This window comes from Hyaloscypha bicolor, assembly GCF_002865645.1.
Source record: "Hyaloscypha bicolor E unplaced genomic scaffold K444scaffold_52, whole genome shotgun sequence".
Taxonomy (NCBI): Eukaryota; Fungi; Ascomycota; class Leotiomycetes; order Helotiales; family Hyaloscyphaceae; genus Hyaloscypha; species Hyaloscypha bicolor.
Window position 1 is genome coordinate 524,355 of NW_020194554.1, and position 18,932 is coordinate 543,286.

Consider the following 18,932-nt stretch of genomic DNA (forward strand, 5'->3'; position numbering starts at 1 on the left):
GATTCCTCGAGCAAAATCCCAGAAATTATAACTAGGGTATCTAGAAGGCCAATATGGGCTCTATATTATAGTACAGAGATCGCGGCATAAAGTATCGGGAATACAGGGTGTTTTTCATAATATATTTTATATAGGCCACTGAAGGGCCTGTAAGGTCTTACTTTAATCTCCCTATAGCTTTTCTAGTACCCTATAAGCCCCTATAAGCTTATTAAAAATACCCTCAAGCCTTAATATAGGCTTATATAGCTTGACAGGTACTAAACGCCTCTAAACGCCTATAAATATAGGCGAGTTCAGTAGTTAAAAGAGGGGTAATTAGCCCTAATATATACTTCTCTATATATACTTTATCCTGAATTCTAATTCTAATTTATTAAATATACTTTAATACCTTTTACTAACCTGTAATTTCTTCTAATATAATTAAATATATTCTTAAAGTTATTCTTTAAAATTTAATAATAAGGAACTTTTCTTATATAATAATTATAAAGGAAACAAAAAAGCGAAATTATAAGATTATATTATAATATAAGGTGTTTATTAGTAGGTAATAAGATAATAGAATGAATTAGTGAGTTGTGAAACCATAGTATTAAATTCAGTACAGAACTAATCTCTATTCCTCCTATAAGGTCTAGGGAAGCCCTCTCTAAATAGGAGGCCCTAATAACGTATATATAATTAGTAATTTGTAAGCCTAATACTTATAATATAAATAGTAATTAGTTATGAAGTCAAAGGGCCTCCGATCTCCCTAATTAATACCTGTAATATCCGAGGTTTATTACATGCCCTTAAGTCACGTGCGACCCTATATATATTATAACTATACCCCCCTCCTAGGATCTTGTCCCCAAGATCTATTAATCTATTCTAGTAAATATTTAATTAATTATTTAATTAATTAAGGTAAACTTCTAGTATCTTAGAAAGTGGTTTTACTAATATAATCTGGATAATAGATATAAAAATCATCTAATTAGATCAGGGCTAAATAAGCGAGAAGGAAGGGTAATTATACCCCAGATATAAGGGCTAGCTAGTAATTATAATTTCGTTTAGGATCTAAGTATTCTAATTAGCTTAATCCAAAGTACTAAGGTACTATCCTACAAAATTAATACTACCTATTAAATCTCATATTAGAATAATCTAAATAGCTATATAGAAAGAATTTAATAAATATTTATATAAAAAACCTATATAAATATTTCTGAGGTCCTAGAGATTATTTACAGGCTTCTGGGAGCATATATTAATTAGTTATACTAGTTTCTAATTAGAACTAGTATAAAAACTAGTAGTTAATCCAGGTAATTCTTTATCTCTATAAAAGAACTTCTTTATATTATTATATACTTTCTTTCTTTCTAATAACTATATATATAATAACTTTTTCTATTATTATTTTCTAGCCTCTTCTTCTATTTTTCTTTAAGCTTTCTTTAATTATTTTTAATTAATTCTATAATATCTTTTTCTGGCTTTATTATCCGCCTATATAATAATAAGTATAAAGGTAATCTTATAGTCTCCTTTCCTATTACTAATAGATACTTAAAATATTTCAAGTATTTACTTATTAATTCCTTTATCTTATATATTATAATATCTAGTAAGAAGAATTATAACTATTATAATAAGGGTTCTAAGTCTTATATATTAGTAAGTTCTTTAGCTTTAATATTTATTAAAGCTAATATGATTTCAGATTCCTTATTACTTATTAGAGGCTTATTAGTTCTAGGAAGATACTATTATAATCTTTAAGAAATTTCTTAAAATATATCCTAAATAATATTATACTAATAAGAATAATACTATTAATTAGGTTTTTAAAAACTAGAAAAATACTAATAAGCTTTGGAATTCTTCTTCCTATTTTAATAAGGCAAATAATAATATTACTTAAATTAGTATCCCAAAAATAAGTTTTTTCTAATATATTTAAATATTTACTAATTTCTTAAAAAAATACTATAATATCTATTTTTAAGATATTAATTTTATTATTAAGCTTATTACTAAAATTACTAAGTAGTCTATTACTAGTACTTTAAATACTAATAATATAATACTTATAGCTATTTAGGACCTAATTTCAGAAGTTCGGGCCTTTTATAAGATATATATAACTATTATAAGTTCCTTATTTACTTCTCTTAATATTCTTAATACTAATATTATTATAATATAACTATATTTTATTAAAAGATAAGCAAATTCTAGAAAGTATTAGCTAATTCTTTATTAAGTCCTAAATAAAGCTAGTATTTAGTATTCTTACTTTAGGAATTAGGAATTTATAAGAATTAAAGTTTATTTATTTAAAATACCTATAGCTAGTTTATTTATAATAAATCTTTCTTAATTCTAAATCTTTTTCTAATAATTTAAATATAATTCTTATAAGCCTTAATAAAATCCTAGAAAACCTTTATAAATAAAAAATCTAGGAAAAAAGTATTTCTATTACTATTCTAGATCTTTTCTTAGTTATCTAAGTTCTTTTTTTTTTTTTAATAGCCTTTTTCTTAGTAATCCAGAATTCTTTTTAATTTTAAGAAATTATTAAAAGATAATTTCGGATTCTAAGCTATAGTTTTAGTTATATAATTTTAGAAGTTTCTTAGAATTTTTAAGATTAGGAAAAATAAGTAATTAGATATTATAATTTTTAGGCCAGGCTTTCTATTTAATTAAATATTATTACTTTTTATTTCTATTATCTTATTAGTAATTAATAATAGCTTTTATTTCCTATTCTTATTTTTTATTATTATTTACTAATTCCGGAAGTTCTCTAGAGAAATATAAATATAGCTTCTAATTCTTTTTTATTATATACTTTTTAAAAAGAGAAATATAAAAAGTTAGATATAAATAATTATATATATTTAATAATTCTAACTTATATACTAAATTATTAATATATTTAAGAATCCTAAATAAACCTATAAATTTTGGTTTAAGCTTTCCTATTTTAAGTTTAATATTTCTTATTAATAATATTACCTAGGCTTTTTTAAAATAATATTTAGCTAACTAGTACTTATTATAATAGGTTTCTTAATTATTTTATATATAATATTATAAATTCTTAAGCTTTTTTTATTTTATTTAAAGAATTTCTAATCTCCTATATATAGTTAGTATCTTTTTTATAATTCTATTTTTAGAATTTTATAAAAGTTAAGAATAGTATCTATAATATATATAGAAAAATATATTCTATAAAATCTAATATTTTAAGTTATTATATATAAATTCTATAAAAAATAACTTCTTAAACTAATTATTCTTTTAAATATTATAATAATATTTTAGATAATATTTTAGGGCCTAATTTTATTTTTCTATCTAATTATTTATCTAAGAATAATAAGCTATATTTAAATACTATTTATATATTAAGTAAAAGTAGAAAGCAAACTAGAACTAGCTAGTAAATACTATTTCTTAGTTAGAAATAATTCTATTAGAGAAGCTAAAGATTAAGAAAACATATTCCTATATAATCTTAGTAAGCTCCGGAAAATTAATAGTCTTATAATATATAATATATCTTACTATTTTAGAATACTAATTAATAATTATAAGAATTATATTAAAATCGGGATTTCCTATTAAGTTCTTATATAATAGTAAACTTATAATAAAATCTATAAAGATCTTATTCCAGGATCTCTTAGGCTATAATAAACTACTAAGTAAACTATATAGTAAATATTTCTTTATCTTAATTCTCTAGTAAATATTATATTTTTAATAATAATTATAAATATTTTCTTTTATATTTTCCTAATACTAGAATCTTCTAAAAAGCTTAAAAGTTTTCTTTATTCTATAATATCTGGCTATTAGATTATTATAATAAAGCTTTATAACTTCTTAATATAAAGCAGGATTATTAAATATAATAATTCTTAAATAGTATCTAAGTAAGCCCAAATTATTTTTCTAGATTTCTTTTCCCTTAGTATCTTTCTTATTAAGTTTTTATTTTATAATATTCTAATATTAAGAATTATTTCTCTAAATTACCTAAATAATATCTAAAAGAAATTTAGATAAAAAAGCTAATACTATAGCTTTTTTAGTAGCTATATATATCTATATACGGGAAATTAGATATTTATAATTATCTAATTTAAAAACTCGGGAAATTAAGAAGTTTTTAGTTCTATTAAGTAATATAATTATAGATATCCCTATTACCTTAGCTATAATAATAAAGCCTTTAAGGCATTTCCCTATATCTTACTTCTTAACTAATTCTATAATTAAGGAATCTATAAAATAATCTATTTACTTGTCTTATAATAAATATTTCTCTTTAGCTATTATAAATATAGCAAGTATTAAATAATACTTATTTTAAAGAAGGAATTCTTTAGATATTTATAAGAATCTCTAAATTATAACTATAAAAGCTCTTTTTAACTTATTCTAAAAAGTCGGAAGCCAAGTTATATTAATAGAACCTTTTTTATAATTAGGTTTTTTACTAGGTTTATTTACTAGATTTGAGGCGCCTCTATAGTAAATAATATTAAAATTATATATTATAAGATATATTACCTAATATACTTAATAGCTCTCTAGATACTTTATTTCTATAAAGTATTAGAGATTATTATAGTCTATAATAACCTTAATTATAAACCTGGACTTTTTAAAATAATAGTACTAATACTTAAAGGCTTTAATAATTATAAATAGCTTCCTATTATAGGTACTATAGTTATATTTAGCTCTGGAAAGTTTCCGGAACTAGAATACTACTAGATACTAGTATTTTTTCGGGCTATTACTAGGATTAACTTATTATAAAATAGTACTAGTAATTACGAATTTTAATATATTAGTTTTAATATAAATTTTCTTAAAAGAATTAAAATAGATTAGAATAGGTATTATAATAAAAGCTTTTTTTAAAGTCTTAAAGCTTTTAGCTACTTTATTTATTTATATAAAGGAACCGGATTTCTGGCCCTTTTCTATTTCTTTTAAGAGATCTATTAAGCCTACAATTACCTGAAAGTAATAGTAAATAAACCTATAGTAGAAATTAGTAAATCCAAGAAATACTTGGATATTATAGAATGATTCTGGTTCTAGCTATTTAATAATACTATAGACCTGTTTAGGATCCATATAAATATCTTCTATTCTAATAAGAAAGCCCAAAAATTCGACTTCTTTAATATTAAACTTGTATTTACTAAGTTTATAAAATAGGTTATTTTTATATAGCCTAGTAAGTATCTAGTAAATATAATTATAGTATTTATTCTTATTTTGGGAATAAATAAGGATATTATCTAAATAAATAACTATAAAATAATCCAGAAGCCTTATAAATATAATATTAATATATATTTAAAATATGGCTAGTATATTAACTAGCCTAAAAAGTATTATAAGATATTTAAAATAGCTATAATAAGTTCTAAAAGCTATTTTCTATTTATATTCTTTATAAATTCTTATCTAATAATATATATCCTTAAGATCTAGCTTTATAAAGATCTTAGCTCCTTAAAGCTAGTTAAGAGTCTTATTAATAAGAGAAAGCAAATACTAATTCTTAATTATAACTTAGTTAAATCTATAATAATTAATATAAAGATATAGTTCTTTATTTTTCTTAGAAATAAAAAAAATAGGTACCCCTACTAGGCTTTTGCTAGGCCTTATCTAATATTTATAAAGCATATCTTATAAATATAAATATAATACTTCTAGTTAGATCTCTAATAGATTATATAAAGGCCTATATAGGACTATACTATTTATATTAATAAAGTATTTAATATTACTAAAATTAGAAAGTTCCGAAGTTTTATTAGAATTAAAAACCTTTAAGAAGTCTTTATATTTATTATTCCGGAAATAAATAGGTATTTCTAAGGCCCCTTTCCGGAGGATATTAATTTGCTATATTAAAAACTCCTATTTAGTATTACTAGAATTATATAATAAAATAAAGACCTAGTAACTATTATAAATATATAAAGCCTATTATCTAGAATAGGTATATTTGCCTTTAGTTAAGAATAAGACTTAAGGTACTAGCTTAGGATACTAATTAAGCTCCTTACTAAATTCTTTTAGTATTAGGATCTTAATATTATTAGACTATATAAGTATATATATCTATTATTTCTTAATATAATCTATATATTATATAAGGGTTACTTTATAAAATTTCATACTAAAGATAAGGCTATAAGAGCTAATATTCTTATATCTATAGAACCGGAGCTTAAAAGAATATATCTTACTATAATTATTTATAATAAATACCTTAAGATTATAGGCTTAATAGATCTTAAATTAGTTTCTATAAAAGATTATAAATTCTTAGTTATATTTAGCTAAGGTAATAAAGCCCTGGCTTTAAGCCTAATTATTATTAAGGAAGTTATAATCTAATCCGGTATTACTAAGTCTGCTATATATTTCTAAGGTACTTATTTCTAGCTATATTAATCTTACTTAAATAATTATATGAAATAATATATCTTTTTTATTATAGCCAAAATTATTAATATTTAAGATTTAGCCTTCTCTTTTCCCTATTTCTTAGAAGGATTTCCTCTAGAGTACTTCTTTATAGTAATAGTATTAACCTACTTCTATAGATACCTTAACTTTTCTATAGTTTTGGCCTTATTAGAGTTCTGCCGAGCCTATTTAGTATACTTAAAATACTTTATATTTCCTAAGAAATATTTTTTCTATTTATAAGTCTAATAAACCATACCTAAAATAGAACTAGTACTTTATTAAGGCCTTAAAAGAACCAAAGTACTATCTGAGAATTTCTTATATAATCTTTAGAACTTATTCTTCTTTTTTTAATAGCTTTATAAATTAGAATTCAATAAGTCAGGGTTTTTAGGAGTAGAGTTACTCTTATTAGACTTCCCTGTTTTTATTTTTCTTAATTTAGAATAAGTAATATACTTTACTTTCTGAGCTTTCTTAAGCTACTCGGAAATAAATATAAGTATCTAATAAGTCTTATAGTTAGATAAAACAGTATCGAGAGTCCGGACCCGGTTCCTCTCAGGATATAAGTTCTAGTTAACTTTAAGACTAATTATTTAAGTATATAATTCGGTAACTATCTTACTATTTTTCTAATAAAGATCTCGGAGTTCCTTAAAGGCGTCTTATTAATGGGTTTGAGGTACTTAAAGTATATTAGCTAAGTAGGCCTTAAATTACTTCTAATAGACCTTATATAATAATAGGCTTTACTTTATTATAGCCTCCCAAATATTATGAGATTCGTTCCTAAAAGTACTTATAGTAGAATTAACTCTAGAAGAATATCTATTATAAGTCTAAGATTAGGTCCTAAAGACTATTTTCCAGAAAAATATAAATATTCTCTATTTCTTAAGGAACTTTCTATAATATAAGTCAGGTATCCGGATCTTAAGAAACTTCTTTTAATCTAAATATATCTTTAGGATATTATATAGTAGCTCCTAATAAATAATATTAAGATTACTCTCAAAGCTTATTATATTAGGAAAGGAGATAGGTTCTAATCCTATTTTAGGAAGTTTCCTAGTAGGAATTACTAAGGAAAATAGAGTAAACTTATAAATAGAATTTCTATAAAATATAATAAATCATAAGGTATTCCTAAAAGTATTCTTATATTACTCTAACTATAGGATATATTAGTTAATTATATCTATTAATTCTTGCTTTTATTAAAGCGCTTTGACTTTAGTATATAAGCCCTATTCTATAGCTTGAGTAGTAATAACTTGGGTATTAATCTCGGTGTCTTAATTATTACCGGGATTATTTACGTTATTATTACTAGCTCTCGGAGGCTTCTGAGAGGCCCTATTAAAAGTATTAGACGAGCCTTTACTATTATCTATATCGGGGTTAATCTATTTGACTTCCTCTATAGGAATAGCTCTGGCGAGGAATTATATATTTTGCAGATTTCGAGATATAATTACTTATTAAACTACCTTTTTTGAGAGTAGAGAGATTAGCTTATAAGGTATTTATTAGTAGGTAATAAGATAATAGAATGAATTAGTAAGTTATAAAACTATAATATTAAATTTAGTATAAAACTAATCTCTGTCCCTCCTATAAGGTCCAGGGAAGCCTCCTCTAAATAGGAGGCCCCGATAATATATATATAATTAGTAATTTATAAGCCTAATACTTATAATATAAATAGTAGTTAGTTATAAAGTCAAAGGGCCTCTAATCTCCCTAATTAATACCTGTAATATCCGAGGTTTATTATATGTCCTTAAGTTATATATAACCTTATATATATTATAACTAAATAATTTAAAAGATTCTTATATATATAAGCTATTTTTAATATAAATTAATAATTAAACCTGGCTTAAATAAGCTAAATATAGTAAAGTAATTAGCTTAGTATTTAAAGAAAAAAAGTATTAGATATTTAAGAACTAGAAAGATATTATTTTTATAAATAAAACTATAATATAATTAGGAAATATAAAAGAAAAGAAAAAAGTATAGAGATTATTTAAAGAAATATTATATAAATATTATATAAAATAATATTAAAAAGGCTTTTTTAAATTTATATTTTGGGAATTATTTTTATATAATAAAAAGAAGCCTTACTATATATAGGAGAAAAGACTTCTTAAGAGAAAAGAAAGAAAAAGGCTAATTTAAATATAAGGAATTTGTTAATTAAAAAAGTAATAAATAGAAATAGAAAAAGAAGTAAAAGAAATAGCTAAGGAATTAGATAAAGATATATAAATGAGCTCTTAGAGAAATATAAAAAACCTTGAAATATAATAAGGCTACTAATATATTTATAATAAAGAATAGCTAAGATAATATTAATTAATATAAATATTAAAAAAGAATTCTTATTAAAAAGCTTTTATTTTTTATAAAAGTATATTAAAATAATTAATCTAATATAACTATTTAAGAGAATAATATACTAATATATAAATCTCATTACTAAGAAATAATTTATAGCTTATAAAAAATTATGAAAATACTCTAGCTAGTAAATTTACCTAATCTTAATATAATTAAAACGGCTTGGTTTTATATGAAAAACAAATCTATAAAGCGGGGGCCAACTAGTAATAAAAAGAAACTCAAAGCAAGATAGGAGAAATACTAGTAAAACTTATCCCAAAGTAAGATTTAAGAGTAAATAAAAGTAATTCCTTATTATATAAAGGAGATAATTCGTTTAAAAGGGGGCAATAAGTATAAAGAAGGGAGAAAGAAGGGGGAAGAGAAGATTAGTATATACTAGATTCAGATTTATATATATAGAATTAAAGGTATTAAAAAATAATTAAAATTAGAGGCTTTATAAGTAATAGCGGGGTAAGCCATACTTAGGGGACCCTTACAGGGCTTATAGGGAGCTAGGAATTGCTACAGGGAGATTAAAGTAAGACCTTACAGGCCCTTTAGTAGCCTATATAAAATATTCGACGGTACTATCGCCTCGATGACTGCCAATCGCTGCATTGATCCGAAATGCTGTCACCGTTGAGAAAATACGGCACGTGATACAACTCCTTCCCTCCCCCAATCAACGTGCCGTCGTTCATCCATCAAAACAAGTTCAGTATATTATCCATGTTCCAAGTTCCCCAAAAAAGTGATCATTACGGCGCAATACCTGTTCTCAGATTAGTATGAGTGGAGCATCATTTGGCTGGGATACTTGCGTTGCAACCCCGACGAACATCGTCTTCTGCGTCATCGATGTGAGGAGAGAGAACACGAATGTAAATATCAATACTGCTGCAATGACTACGGCTAATATTTGCCTTCTGCCAAGAGAGATAGTGTAAATCAAGATCACAGGGATTAGCAGTACGGCTAAGAAGGCGGTTGCTGCTATCGATCGAACCAATGGTAAGACGTGATCCAGTTGATGCGCCGGCAGCGGATTGACATGGTTGTGTTTCTTGAAAATTTTGTTCCCAACGGTGGTGCAATGGTTCTTGAATGTCTGGTCAAAGTAAGTACTTGCCTAAATTTGCTGCGTTTGTTTCCTTTATTGGCGCTTAAAGGGGGGGAAATACCTCAACCCACCATCCCTCCGAGGTCGGTTTGACGGACACGAAATCGTCTGGGTGATAGATCCAATTATCTTCTCCCTGATCAACGGGCTTATAGCTCCATAACCACTTGAATACAGTAGCATGATCCCGGTTCGGTGTTCTCTGTAAAGCTCGTAATTGGGCTTCTTTCAGTAGCAAATCGTCTAGTCCTAGGTTAGCCCTTGTTTTCAATACGTTGGAGAGAGAGTACATCCAGTAGATGAGCAATTTCACCCGAATCTCCTCCCTCAAATCCATGCGCTCTGTATCCCATCCGTCTTGGTGATAAGTTGTCCTCAATCTATATGCTGTTGACGCTGATTCACTATCATGTTTATCGAGCTCTGTGAGTTTCTGCTCTAGCTTTGTGATCTCTGTCTGCAGCATAACGAGTTCACGGCAGTGCAGCTGACCGAATCGGCGGAATATAGCAGTGTTGTCTGCACTATTCAAGAATGCTGCCAATCGTGGCCATCCATCGGGGTGTTTCTCCAGTTCTGCACACCATGTCAGACTTGACGAAAGTTGGATGAAATGGCTCACCTCTTTCTCTTTCGAAAATATTCAAGCCGCTGAGAGGTCTATTTTGATGGCTTATTTCTTCAGTCCCAAGCGGCGGTGATATTGTAGAACTTTGATACGTCGAAGGAAGCACTCGTCGAAGTCTAGTGCGAGAAAGATTAGCCCCACCGGCGTGGGTGGAGGCACTTTCTTCAGAACAGAATCAGTTTTGCATTAAGCAAAGTGTAACAATTGCATTGGAATTGTGGTCCTAACCCTTCGGTATTTTCTTCTTTTTTGCATGAACAGAAGTGAGGGACTTACTTGTAGTCGGGGCTTGCTGAGGTTCAGGAAGCCGGATAGCTCTCTTGACTTCGTCGACTGCTTTCGTGACTTCCAATTCAGCCTCACTTGGCATCCGGACGGTTTTGCCTCCGAAATGAGTTACGATGTCATTCACAATGTCCCGGGCAAGGACAATGTAGGCAACATTTGTTCCTGGTTTCCCTGCGACGATATGGCCCAACCAGTCGCCAGTAGCGGGATCAAGCACCCAGGAACCACTATCACCCATTTCTATGAGAAACTTTAGTTTTAGGAAATGGCTATTAGGAGCTAGGCACAAGGAAGACTTACGGATAGGCCGGTCCAGAATAACGATCCACATTCTCTGGAAGGATCTACTCCCTGGAAGAGCAACAAGGGAGTAGTCTCCAATGATACTGCCATTCACGATGCCTGTTGTGCCGGTATGGATGACCACAGGCATATCACATGGATCCTTTTGTGCTATATTTCTTGGAAATAGGATGTTTCCATTTGGCAGGAACACCATGTTGGACAAATGCATTTTATTTCGGTCAATGGTGTATAATGCCCAGTCCAAACCCCAAGAGCTTTCAGAGCGCTCTCGTGAATCTCTTTTGCCGTGCAGAGTTCCAATGATACCTGATCTTCGATAGTGGATTGCTGGTGGAGAAGGTTCGATTGCCTCTGCTATTATACAGGTTAACTCTTCCCGTTGACTGAAGGAATCAAAATGGCAGAAAGTTTCGTACCCTGAGTTTCTGCATTTGTTTCGATCTCACAATCAAAGGCGTGGGCGACTGTCAACACATGCAATTCGCCATCGACCATAAGAACACCTCCCATGGTGCATGATACGTCCCCAACATGGACCAAGGCTGCATTGATTGCAGGTTTAGCATTACGAGTTGGTGAACTTTCGCGGTGGTTGTTGGGGTAAGCTGGCAAATTCCCGGCAGAACTAACAGCTTTCTCTTGAGGTAATTCAGCCTTAGAAGAAGAAGTAGGACGCCCAGTTTCAAGGTCCAAAGAATCGAAATATCCAGCAGAGAATCCGGGCCCGTTCTCGTAGTACTCGATACCTATTCCTCGGGGATCGACTTGAATGTCTTCTTCTTGGATGATTCTCTTCGCATTCCGCCGACATATTTTGCTTGAAGAACTGAAAATTATCGTAGGCTGAGCATCTTGGATGGATCGTCCATACATTGAGCGGTCCCAAACGCATCCAGGCGAGGTGCGCTCACCGTCCCAGATATCGCACTGGCGCTTCAAAACCAGAGCCTCGATCTGTCCCATTGCGTTGATTAGACAAGGTCTTGCAGGAGCCAGCGCAACCCAGCAGGTCATCGTCCAGAGAGAGGAACTGAGTTGCCACTCCATTTTCACTCGACTGTTGTCCTTGATTGACTGACGCCGCTCTGGATCCTTCCATTTTGGAGCTCCCAAGCGAGGCAGCCTCGCTTCGATTTGCTGGAGAGCCTGGACTTCGATAGACATCATGATAATACAAACTCCGATGCCCAATGTTGTTTTAGGCCACCAGATTGATAAGAATCGTAGAGCCGTGGAAAAGCATCAAAGGAGTAGAAGCGATGGGGCCACTACAAGTTTCTTATCCTTGTGCTGGACAAGCGGTGAAAGCCGACGTGCGAACCGCTCAATTCAAGGTTGGAAGGCAAGGAAGAGCAGTTGCGGATCACCACAAGGACGCCTTGCAGTTTGCCTCGCCAACGCATGCATTCAGAATTACAAACGCGAATGCATCTGATTGGAAGAGGCGAGAAGACTTGCCGTTCGAAACGTTTTCCCCAACCCTTATGTCTTGCTAATTCATGAGTCATATTCCAGTTATGAGCCAATTATACCAATCGAAAAGTCACTCTAGAGAGAGGAACTGGAAGGATACCTTTCTCTGGATCGCTACCCGTTCCCCAACGGAGACTTAAGAGACTGCAGTCACGGCCTCTCTTATCTGCAGCGGAGGTTCCTGAGCGTTTTCGCGATCCTTCTTGACAACTTGAAAGTTATCAACGATGGCTTCTGCCCCCTTGACAACACAGGCGAGCTTAAGGTGTATTTTGAGGAAGACGCCAACAACAAGCGCATTCTCGCGGGCTGTAATCCGAGAGATCTGGAACCACGACTTGACAGCGGATGAGTATCAGGAATATCGCAAGCTGTATGAGAGTTACTTCACTCACATTTACCAAGATCTATCAACCGCAGCTTGCAGTGGTGATACCCAGATTCCAGATTTCAACCACGAACAAATTCTAGAGATTGTACGCACTCTGAAGTCCCAGCCTTGCACCAAATTGGAGGCTGCGCAATTCTTCCAACGATCCACAGGCTGCACAGATGCGGGGCGCATAGATAGAGCTATCAATCTTGCGTCCGGGTTCTTGGTTCCACTGAACTTCAAAAGCGTCGGCGGCGCTCGAAGAGGAGCAGTAGTATCTTGGGAGAATGACGACTGTTTGGCCCAAACAGTAACAAAGGGGGTGATGATGATGGCGAATGGATCACTTGCATCGCAGAACAGCTGTGCTTCGTGCAATTCTGTGTGGGCCTTTTCCAAAAGCTTCAATGCAAGGCAACTTACCCGCCTTGCTGGATTTGATATCATTTGGACAAGTAATCTGTTAGATCACCTTCTTATCCAAGATGAGGATGAAAAGTTGAAGGTCCATGTCTTCCACCATGTCAAAGTCCTTGAGAATCATTTAACAATCAAAAAGTCAGTACTTGAGGGAAACCCGAAAGAACAAAATCTCACTCGAGCACACAGTTCTATCATACCCCCCGAGTTAATTTTGGAGACTATGGACACCCTAGCCCTTATGATTCCAAGGGCCGATCGTCGAGTTCGAAAATGGTATAGACAGCTTCAAAGGCCGTATGTACTGGACCCAAGTGTCCTCTCACTTGAGTACTTGAAGTCTGAGAATCGAAGAATCGACCACTTTGTATTCTGGGGAGGTCGACTAAGAAAGCTGAAACGAGCTTTTGACGACCATGAACCCCATGGCCCTCTACAATGGTGGCGAGATGACCGCAAACCAGTTCAGTGGTGGACTTTCTGGGTTGCAGCTTTAGTCTTGGCACTCACAATCATTTTTGGCTTTACACAGTCTGTGACAGCAATACTGCAGTTGATGAAGTCGTAGGATGGTAGTATGTAACTACACACAGGGCGATAGGATGGGGTTATAGTTCATGTGGATATGAACGTTTGAGGAATTTACGATGAAAGGAAGTCATTTGAAGCTGTGATGGTATTTTCCCACAAAAAAGATATCTATCGCACAAGCCTGGACGGGCAATCGATGCCAGCTGCAAGTTGAAAAAGGATGGATCTGCTCAAAAGCCGAAGCCACAGCATGCAATTTAAGGCTCTGAACCGGGCGTAGGTCCGGTAGGAATTGAATCTCCTCGAGCCTGGATGCAGATCTCCCGCAGCGCTCTTTTGCGGGGCAGTGAAATGTTCCCGTCCACATCGAGAACCGTGGCCTGGAACGTCAAGTTGCAGACATTGAACGATCCCCACTCCGAAACGCTATTGAATAAAGGTCTATCTGAGCTCAAAAGGAGGTATCACCCCAAGTACCCCGTGCAAATTGCCTACCGAATGAAGAATTCAGAGCCGTCCCCGAGGTCTCCGAAGACCACCCAATCATCACCAGTGAAGCTTGGTCGCAAACGGGCAAAGTGTATTATCGAGAAAGTTCTTTTGACAGCAAATGCGCGAGACGAGAATGCACCGAGACATGAGGGCGTCGGGAGAAAGGGGCTGTGATAGTGGCGAAGAAACGGGACTGATTGAAGCCCAAAAGTTTGCAGAGCACCTGAGGAATTGAAGCCCAAGAGTTGGCCTAATAACGTACTCGGTATCATCTTAATGTTGCCCAATTCGCCTCACTATGTTTGCAGGGTCTCATCCAGACCGCCATGTCGCGGATTCTAGAAGCCCAAGGCAACGAATAAAGAGAAGTTTGAGAAAGAGAGTCGTGGAAATTTTTACGAAGGGTAGGTTACACAGCGCGCACGTGACGCCAAGCGAATCGACCAGCGCCTCGTTTTCCCCTCCAACACCAAGATCGGGCGAACCCGCGGATCGATCCTCGCACCAGGAACCAGCCGCTGCCAGTCCCATATCGTCCCCATTCAGCCCAGCATCGTCTTGCTCGCCCAATATAGCCCATCGTGTCTATAATCGCCGCCCCAGATTTCCCAGTCCAGAGCCTGTACTTCTTCTCTCTATTCGGTCGTGCTGCATCATTACATCAACAGTGGATTCGCTCCAGGACTGATCCAGTGCTGACACCTGGACTTGGCTCAGGGTGCAGCTCGCAGGGGGGCAAACGGACCAGTTGGAGGGGTGTGTTGGGTCGGTTTCACGCTCACGCCGGCCTGTGACAGCGCACGATTCAAAATTCAATCACACTCCCACTCACTCACCAGCCAGCCCTCCCGCTGCAAACGCCAACCCCTCCACCGCACGCACTCGTCATCCCACCTGTAATCCGAGTTCAGGATTCAGCTCCATCGAGCCGTCAGCCGCAATCGATACAAATCCCTCCGCTCCCTCCGGCCAGATCTCATCAAGACTGCGATATTCTATCAATTCGAAGCCTTTGACTGCCGGCGCCAAGATCTCGCTGCTCACAATACCCAACACAAGCAGTTGAAGCAATGTCCAGGCGTGCGGGAACCGTTTACGCAGAGGAGCGCGAGTATTACCGTGATGGACCCCCTCCACCACCCCCTCCTCCAGCTCAAGTGCGGACACGAGAGCGTGATCGAGTCTATGAAGAAGAGGATGTCTACATCAGACGAGAGCGAGAGGGAACTCGTCCCGAATTCCTGCGAGACGACTATGGTAGAAACGATCCTGGCCCAATGGTGTTGAGAGAACGAAAGACGGAGACCGTCACTAGGCCCAGACCTCGATCTCCATCTCCTATTCGCACTGTGCGAGTACAAGAGAGGATCATTGAGAGAGAACCCACTCCACCTCCGGTAGAGAGAGTTCGCACCCGGGTCGTCGAGCGAGAGACAAGACAGCGATCACCTTCCCCTCCACCAGAGAGACTCCGCTCACGAGTAGTGGAAACCAGAGAGCGGATCAGAGAACGCTCTCCATCGCCAGTCCGGTACCGCGAGAGAATCGTCGAACGAGAACGCGAACGCGAACGATCGCCAACGCCAGTACGAATTGAAGAACGAGTTCGCATCCGCAACTTCGAGCGTCAACCTTCACCGTCTCCCTCACCATCCCCTCCGCGCTCTCTGACCCCTCCGCTAATCCGCGCACCTCCCATCCATCAAGAAATCATCACCCACCACAGACACATTGATCACGGTATGTATGCAAGTCAACCACGACACACATCAGCTAAACCCAGACCAGGCTACGAGCGTGCCCCCGCCCCGTCCCCGCCCCCACCACCACGAGCCTCACGCACGAAAGAGACCGATATCGACATCTACACCTCACGCAACAACACCGAAGTCGACATTCACACAAGCTCCCGCGCACGGACTCCGCAGCCGCCGCCAGCCCCAGCCCGCCGAGATAACTTCTATGACGATTCCTTCATCTACGAGCAAGAGCGTGACAAGCTGCGAGTGCAAGACACAAGACTTACCGTCGACCGAAGACGCAGCGTGAGCGCCAGACCCGAAATAAGAGAGAAAGAGCGAGTCAGAATCGATGTTCGAGATGATGACGACGAAAGAGATTACTACGCCAAGAAGGTGGAAGAGCGGGCTTATATCGGTGAAGCATACAACGGCGCCACCAAAGACTGGAACATCGTCGACGTGCCCCCGGGAACTGAACGAGTGCGTATGGACGGCGTAGGAGGTGCTAGCCAGGAGATTACGTGGCAGCGATACAACGGCGTCCGGCGAAGCAAGTTCATTGCTGAGCGCGAGCGGGCTGAAAGTGCACACAGCGACCCCGCTCCTCTCCCAGAGCCGCGCCGCGAGTCCTCGGGCCTAGAAATCGAGATCTCGTCTCGATCACGACGACGGGAAGGAGGTGGAGCCACCTACGAGCGTGAGTACGAGAGGGTCGAGGAGCGGGATGATATGCGTGTGGGCTTCCCCATCCCTCCTCGAGCACCGCCGAAACAGCGACTCGGTGAACTGTGGACGGAGATCACGAAGGATCTTGTTGTGCGCGAGGCTATTGAGGAGCTAGGATATGACTTCGAGGAGACGGAGTTCTTCTATTATGTTTTGCAGTACCTTCGTTATGTACGTCTTCCACCCTTCTCCCATTACTCCCTCTCAAACTCCTATCTGAAAACAAAACTAACGACGAGACAGGACGAAGTCGAACAGCTTGTCGCACTCTCCAAGCATATCCGCCGCGAGCGCCGCGACCGGATTCGCGATATTCAGCGCGAGCGAGAGAAGATGGAGCGTAGGGAAAGAGATAGGGAGGAGTGGGAGCGTGCGGAACGTAGGAGGGAGCGTGAGAGCGGGTTCAGTGATGAGCGGATCATTGAGAGAGAGATCATATATGATGGGCCGCCGAGACGGGGGCCGAGACGGGGTGGTGGGTGGTAATTGGGAATGCATTTATGATTGATGAGATACGGCTGCAAGATGAATGCGATTTACATAGCAGCATGGCATTCATTTCTTCTGTCTGCTTTCTGTTATTTGGATGGATAAACTGGATACCTACTAGGGTAAACAAGCTTGGATCAGATACACAACACACTGAGATTTGAAGGCATGGCTGGATTTCATGACAGGTTGGGAGGCGTTGAACCTTCAGATTGGGACGATGGATGGCAGGATGTAATGAGTAGAGTTATGAATGATGATCAAAAGCACCCCTAATTTCTGATTTATAATTAATTCTTTTGACATGTCTATTGCGTTTGGGGGAATTAATGAAGTGTCTCAAGCGGGACGCCCTTCTTAGGGAATGATGGAGGTTAAGCGAGGAGAGCGGGGCCTATTTAAAGACAGATCACAAGAATCACGAGCACCAGTTGCTCATGGTGTCGAGATCTGTTCCGAAGATGGTAAATATCAGGTTCGATCTTGTTGTGTGCCAATCTATAGCAAAATGCCTTGGGAAGTGGGTAGTACAACCGCCTCCGGTGCCAACCTACAATCATGTAAGTCCCTGCTTTCAAATGTGGCAGGAGAGATTTAGCAAACGAACAACGAACGAATTTAATGACAATGGCATGACCTTTGACAGCACAAGACGAGACGAGAGGAGGACGCAGTAATACCAGTGGGGGAAAGGTACACGGTGCTCGCACTCTGCAAGACTTTTTGCACTTTACCAGCCGCTTCGTAACTTTCTTTTATTATGGAGATAGAAGAGTGATTATTAGAGTAAACGAGGCACAATGCATCATCGCCTTCCTCTATCGAGTTTATGTGCGAGGAGGCATAACTGGGAGAAGAGGTAGTTATATAGGTAGAATGTGCAGAAGGGGAAAGCAGAAATGGTTGTTAGGAGTTAAGCGAGAAATGGGAGTATATAAAGACTGAGAGATACTGACATTTTGTATACACATCGACACACTCATTGCAAAATCCTTCTAGCACTTGCGGACTGTGGTTGCCGGGCGCGCACTGCTATCCTAACTTGGAGACCCAGAGACGTGAGTGCGGGCTCAAGTGCATGCAATAGACCAGTTTAAAAGGAATTTGGTAGTTGAGAGAGGAATTGATGTTCTTAGTGCAAGCGCTAGGTCTAGAGGATGAAAGAGAATGCATACCCTTAAGGATAAAAGTGTATTGTCTCATGAGTGATAGTTACCATATACGAGGACAAGGGTGGGAATCGAAGGTTTTGGAGAGATGTGAGGCTATCCTAGCAGGAAAGCGGAGAAAGTTACACCATGCCTAATTACAATAATCTTGTTAGCTAGAATACGTGATTGAGGGATAGTCATGGTGTTGGTAGGGGCAATAATGCCCATAGGTCATGTCTGTGTGAGTTTGAATGCTTCGAGTAGAATGTGTACA

General features: G+C 35.9%; 3 protein-coding genes across 3 annotated transcripts; 2 read left to right on the forward strand and 1 right to left on the reverse strand.

Moving 5' to 3' along the window:
* Positions 1-10,674: 10,674 nt before the first annotated feature.
* Positions 10,675-12,572, reverse strand: K444DRAFT_329802 (uncharacterized protein). Its single transcript, XM_024871949.1, has 4 exons — positions 11,678-12,572; positions 11,256-11,612; positions 10,940-11,195; positions 10,675-10,829 (listed from the first exon to the last, which is right to left on the reverse strand). The coding sequence occupies exons 1-4, from the start codon at positions 12,426-12,428 to the stop codon at positions 10,799-10,801; spliced, it is 1,395 nt and encodes a 464-aa protein (XP_024740100.1). The 5' UTR covers positions 12,429-12,572; the 3' UTR covers positions 10,675-10,798.
* Positions 12,573-13,438: 866 nt separating this feature from the next.
* Positions 13,439-14,095, forward strand: K444DRAFT_523494 (uncharacterized protein; the record flags this gene model as incomplete). The annotated part of the gene is made up of 2 exons (XM_024874292.1): positions 13,439-13,665; positions 13,717-14,095. The coding sequence occupies 2 exons, from the start codon at positions 13,439-13,441 to the stop codon at positions 14,093-14,095; spliced, it is 606 nt and encodes a 201-aa protein (XP_024740101.1).
* A 1,334-nt stretch (positions 14,096-15,429) lies between these two features.
* On the forward strand, positions 15,430-17,783 carry K444DRAFT_329842 (uncharacterized protein). The gene is made up of 2 exons (XM_024871950.1): positions 15,430-16,290; positions 16,339-17,783. Exons 1-2 carry the CDS (start codon positions 15,621-15,623, stop codon positions 17,502-17,504), a joined length of 1,836 nt encoding a protein of 611 aa, XP_024740102.1. The 5' UTR covers positions 15,430-15,620; the 3' UTR covers positions 17,505-17,783.
* Positions 17,784-18,932: the final 1,149 nt, after the last annotated feature.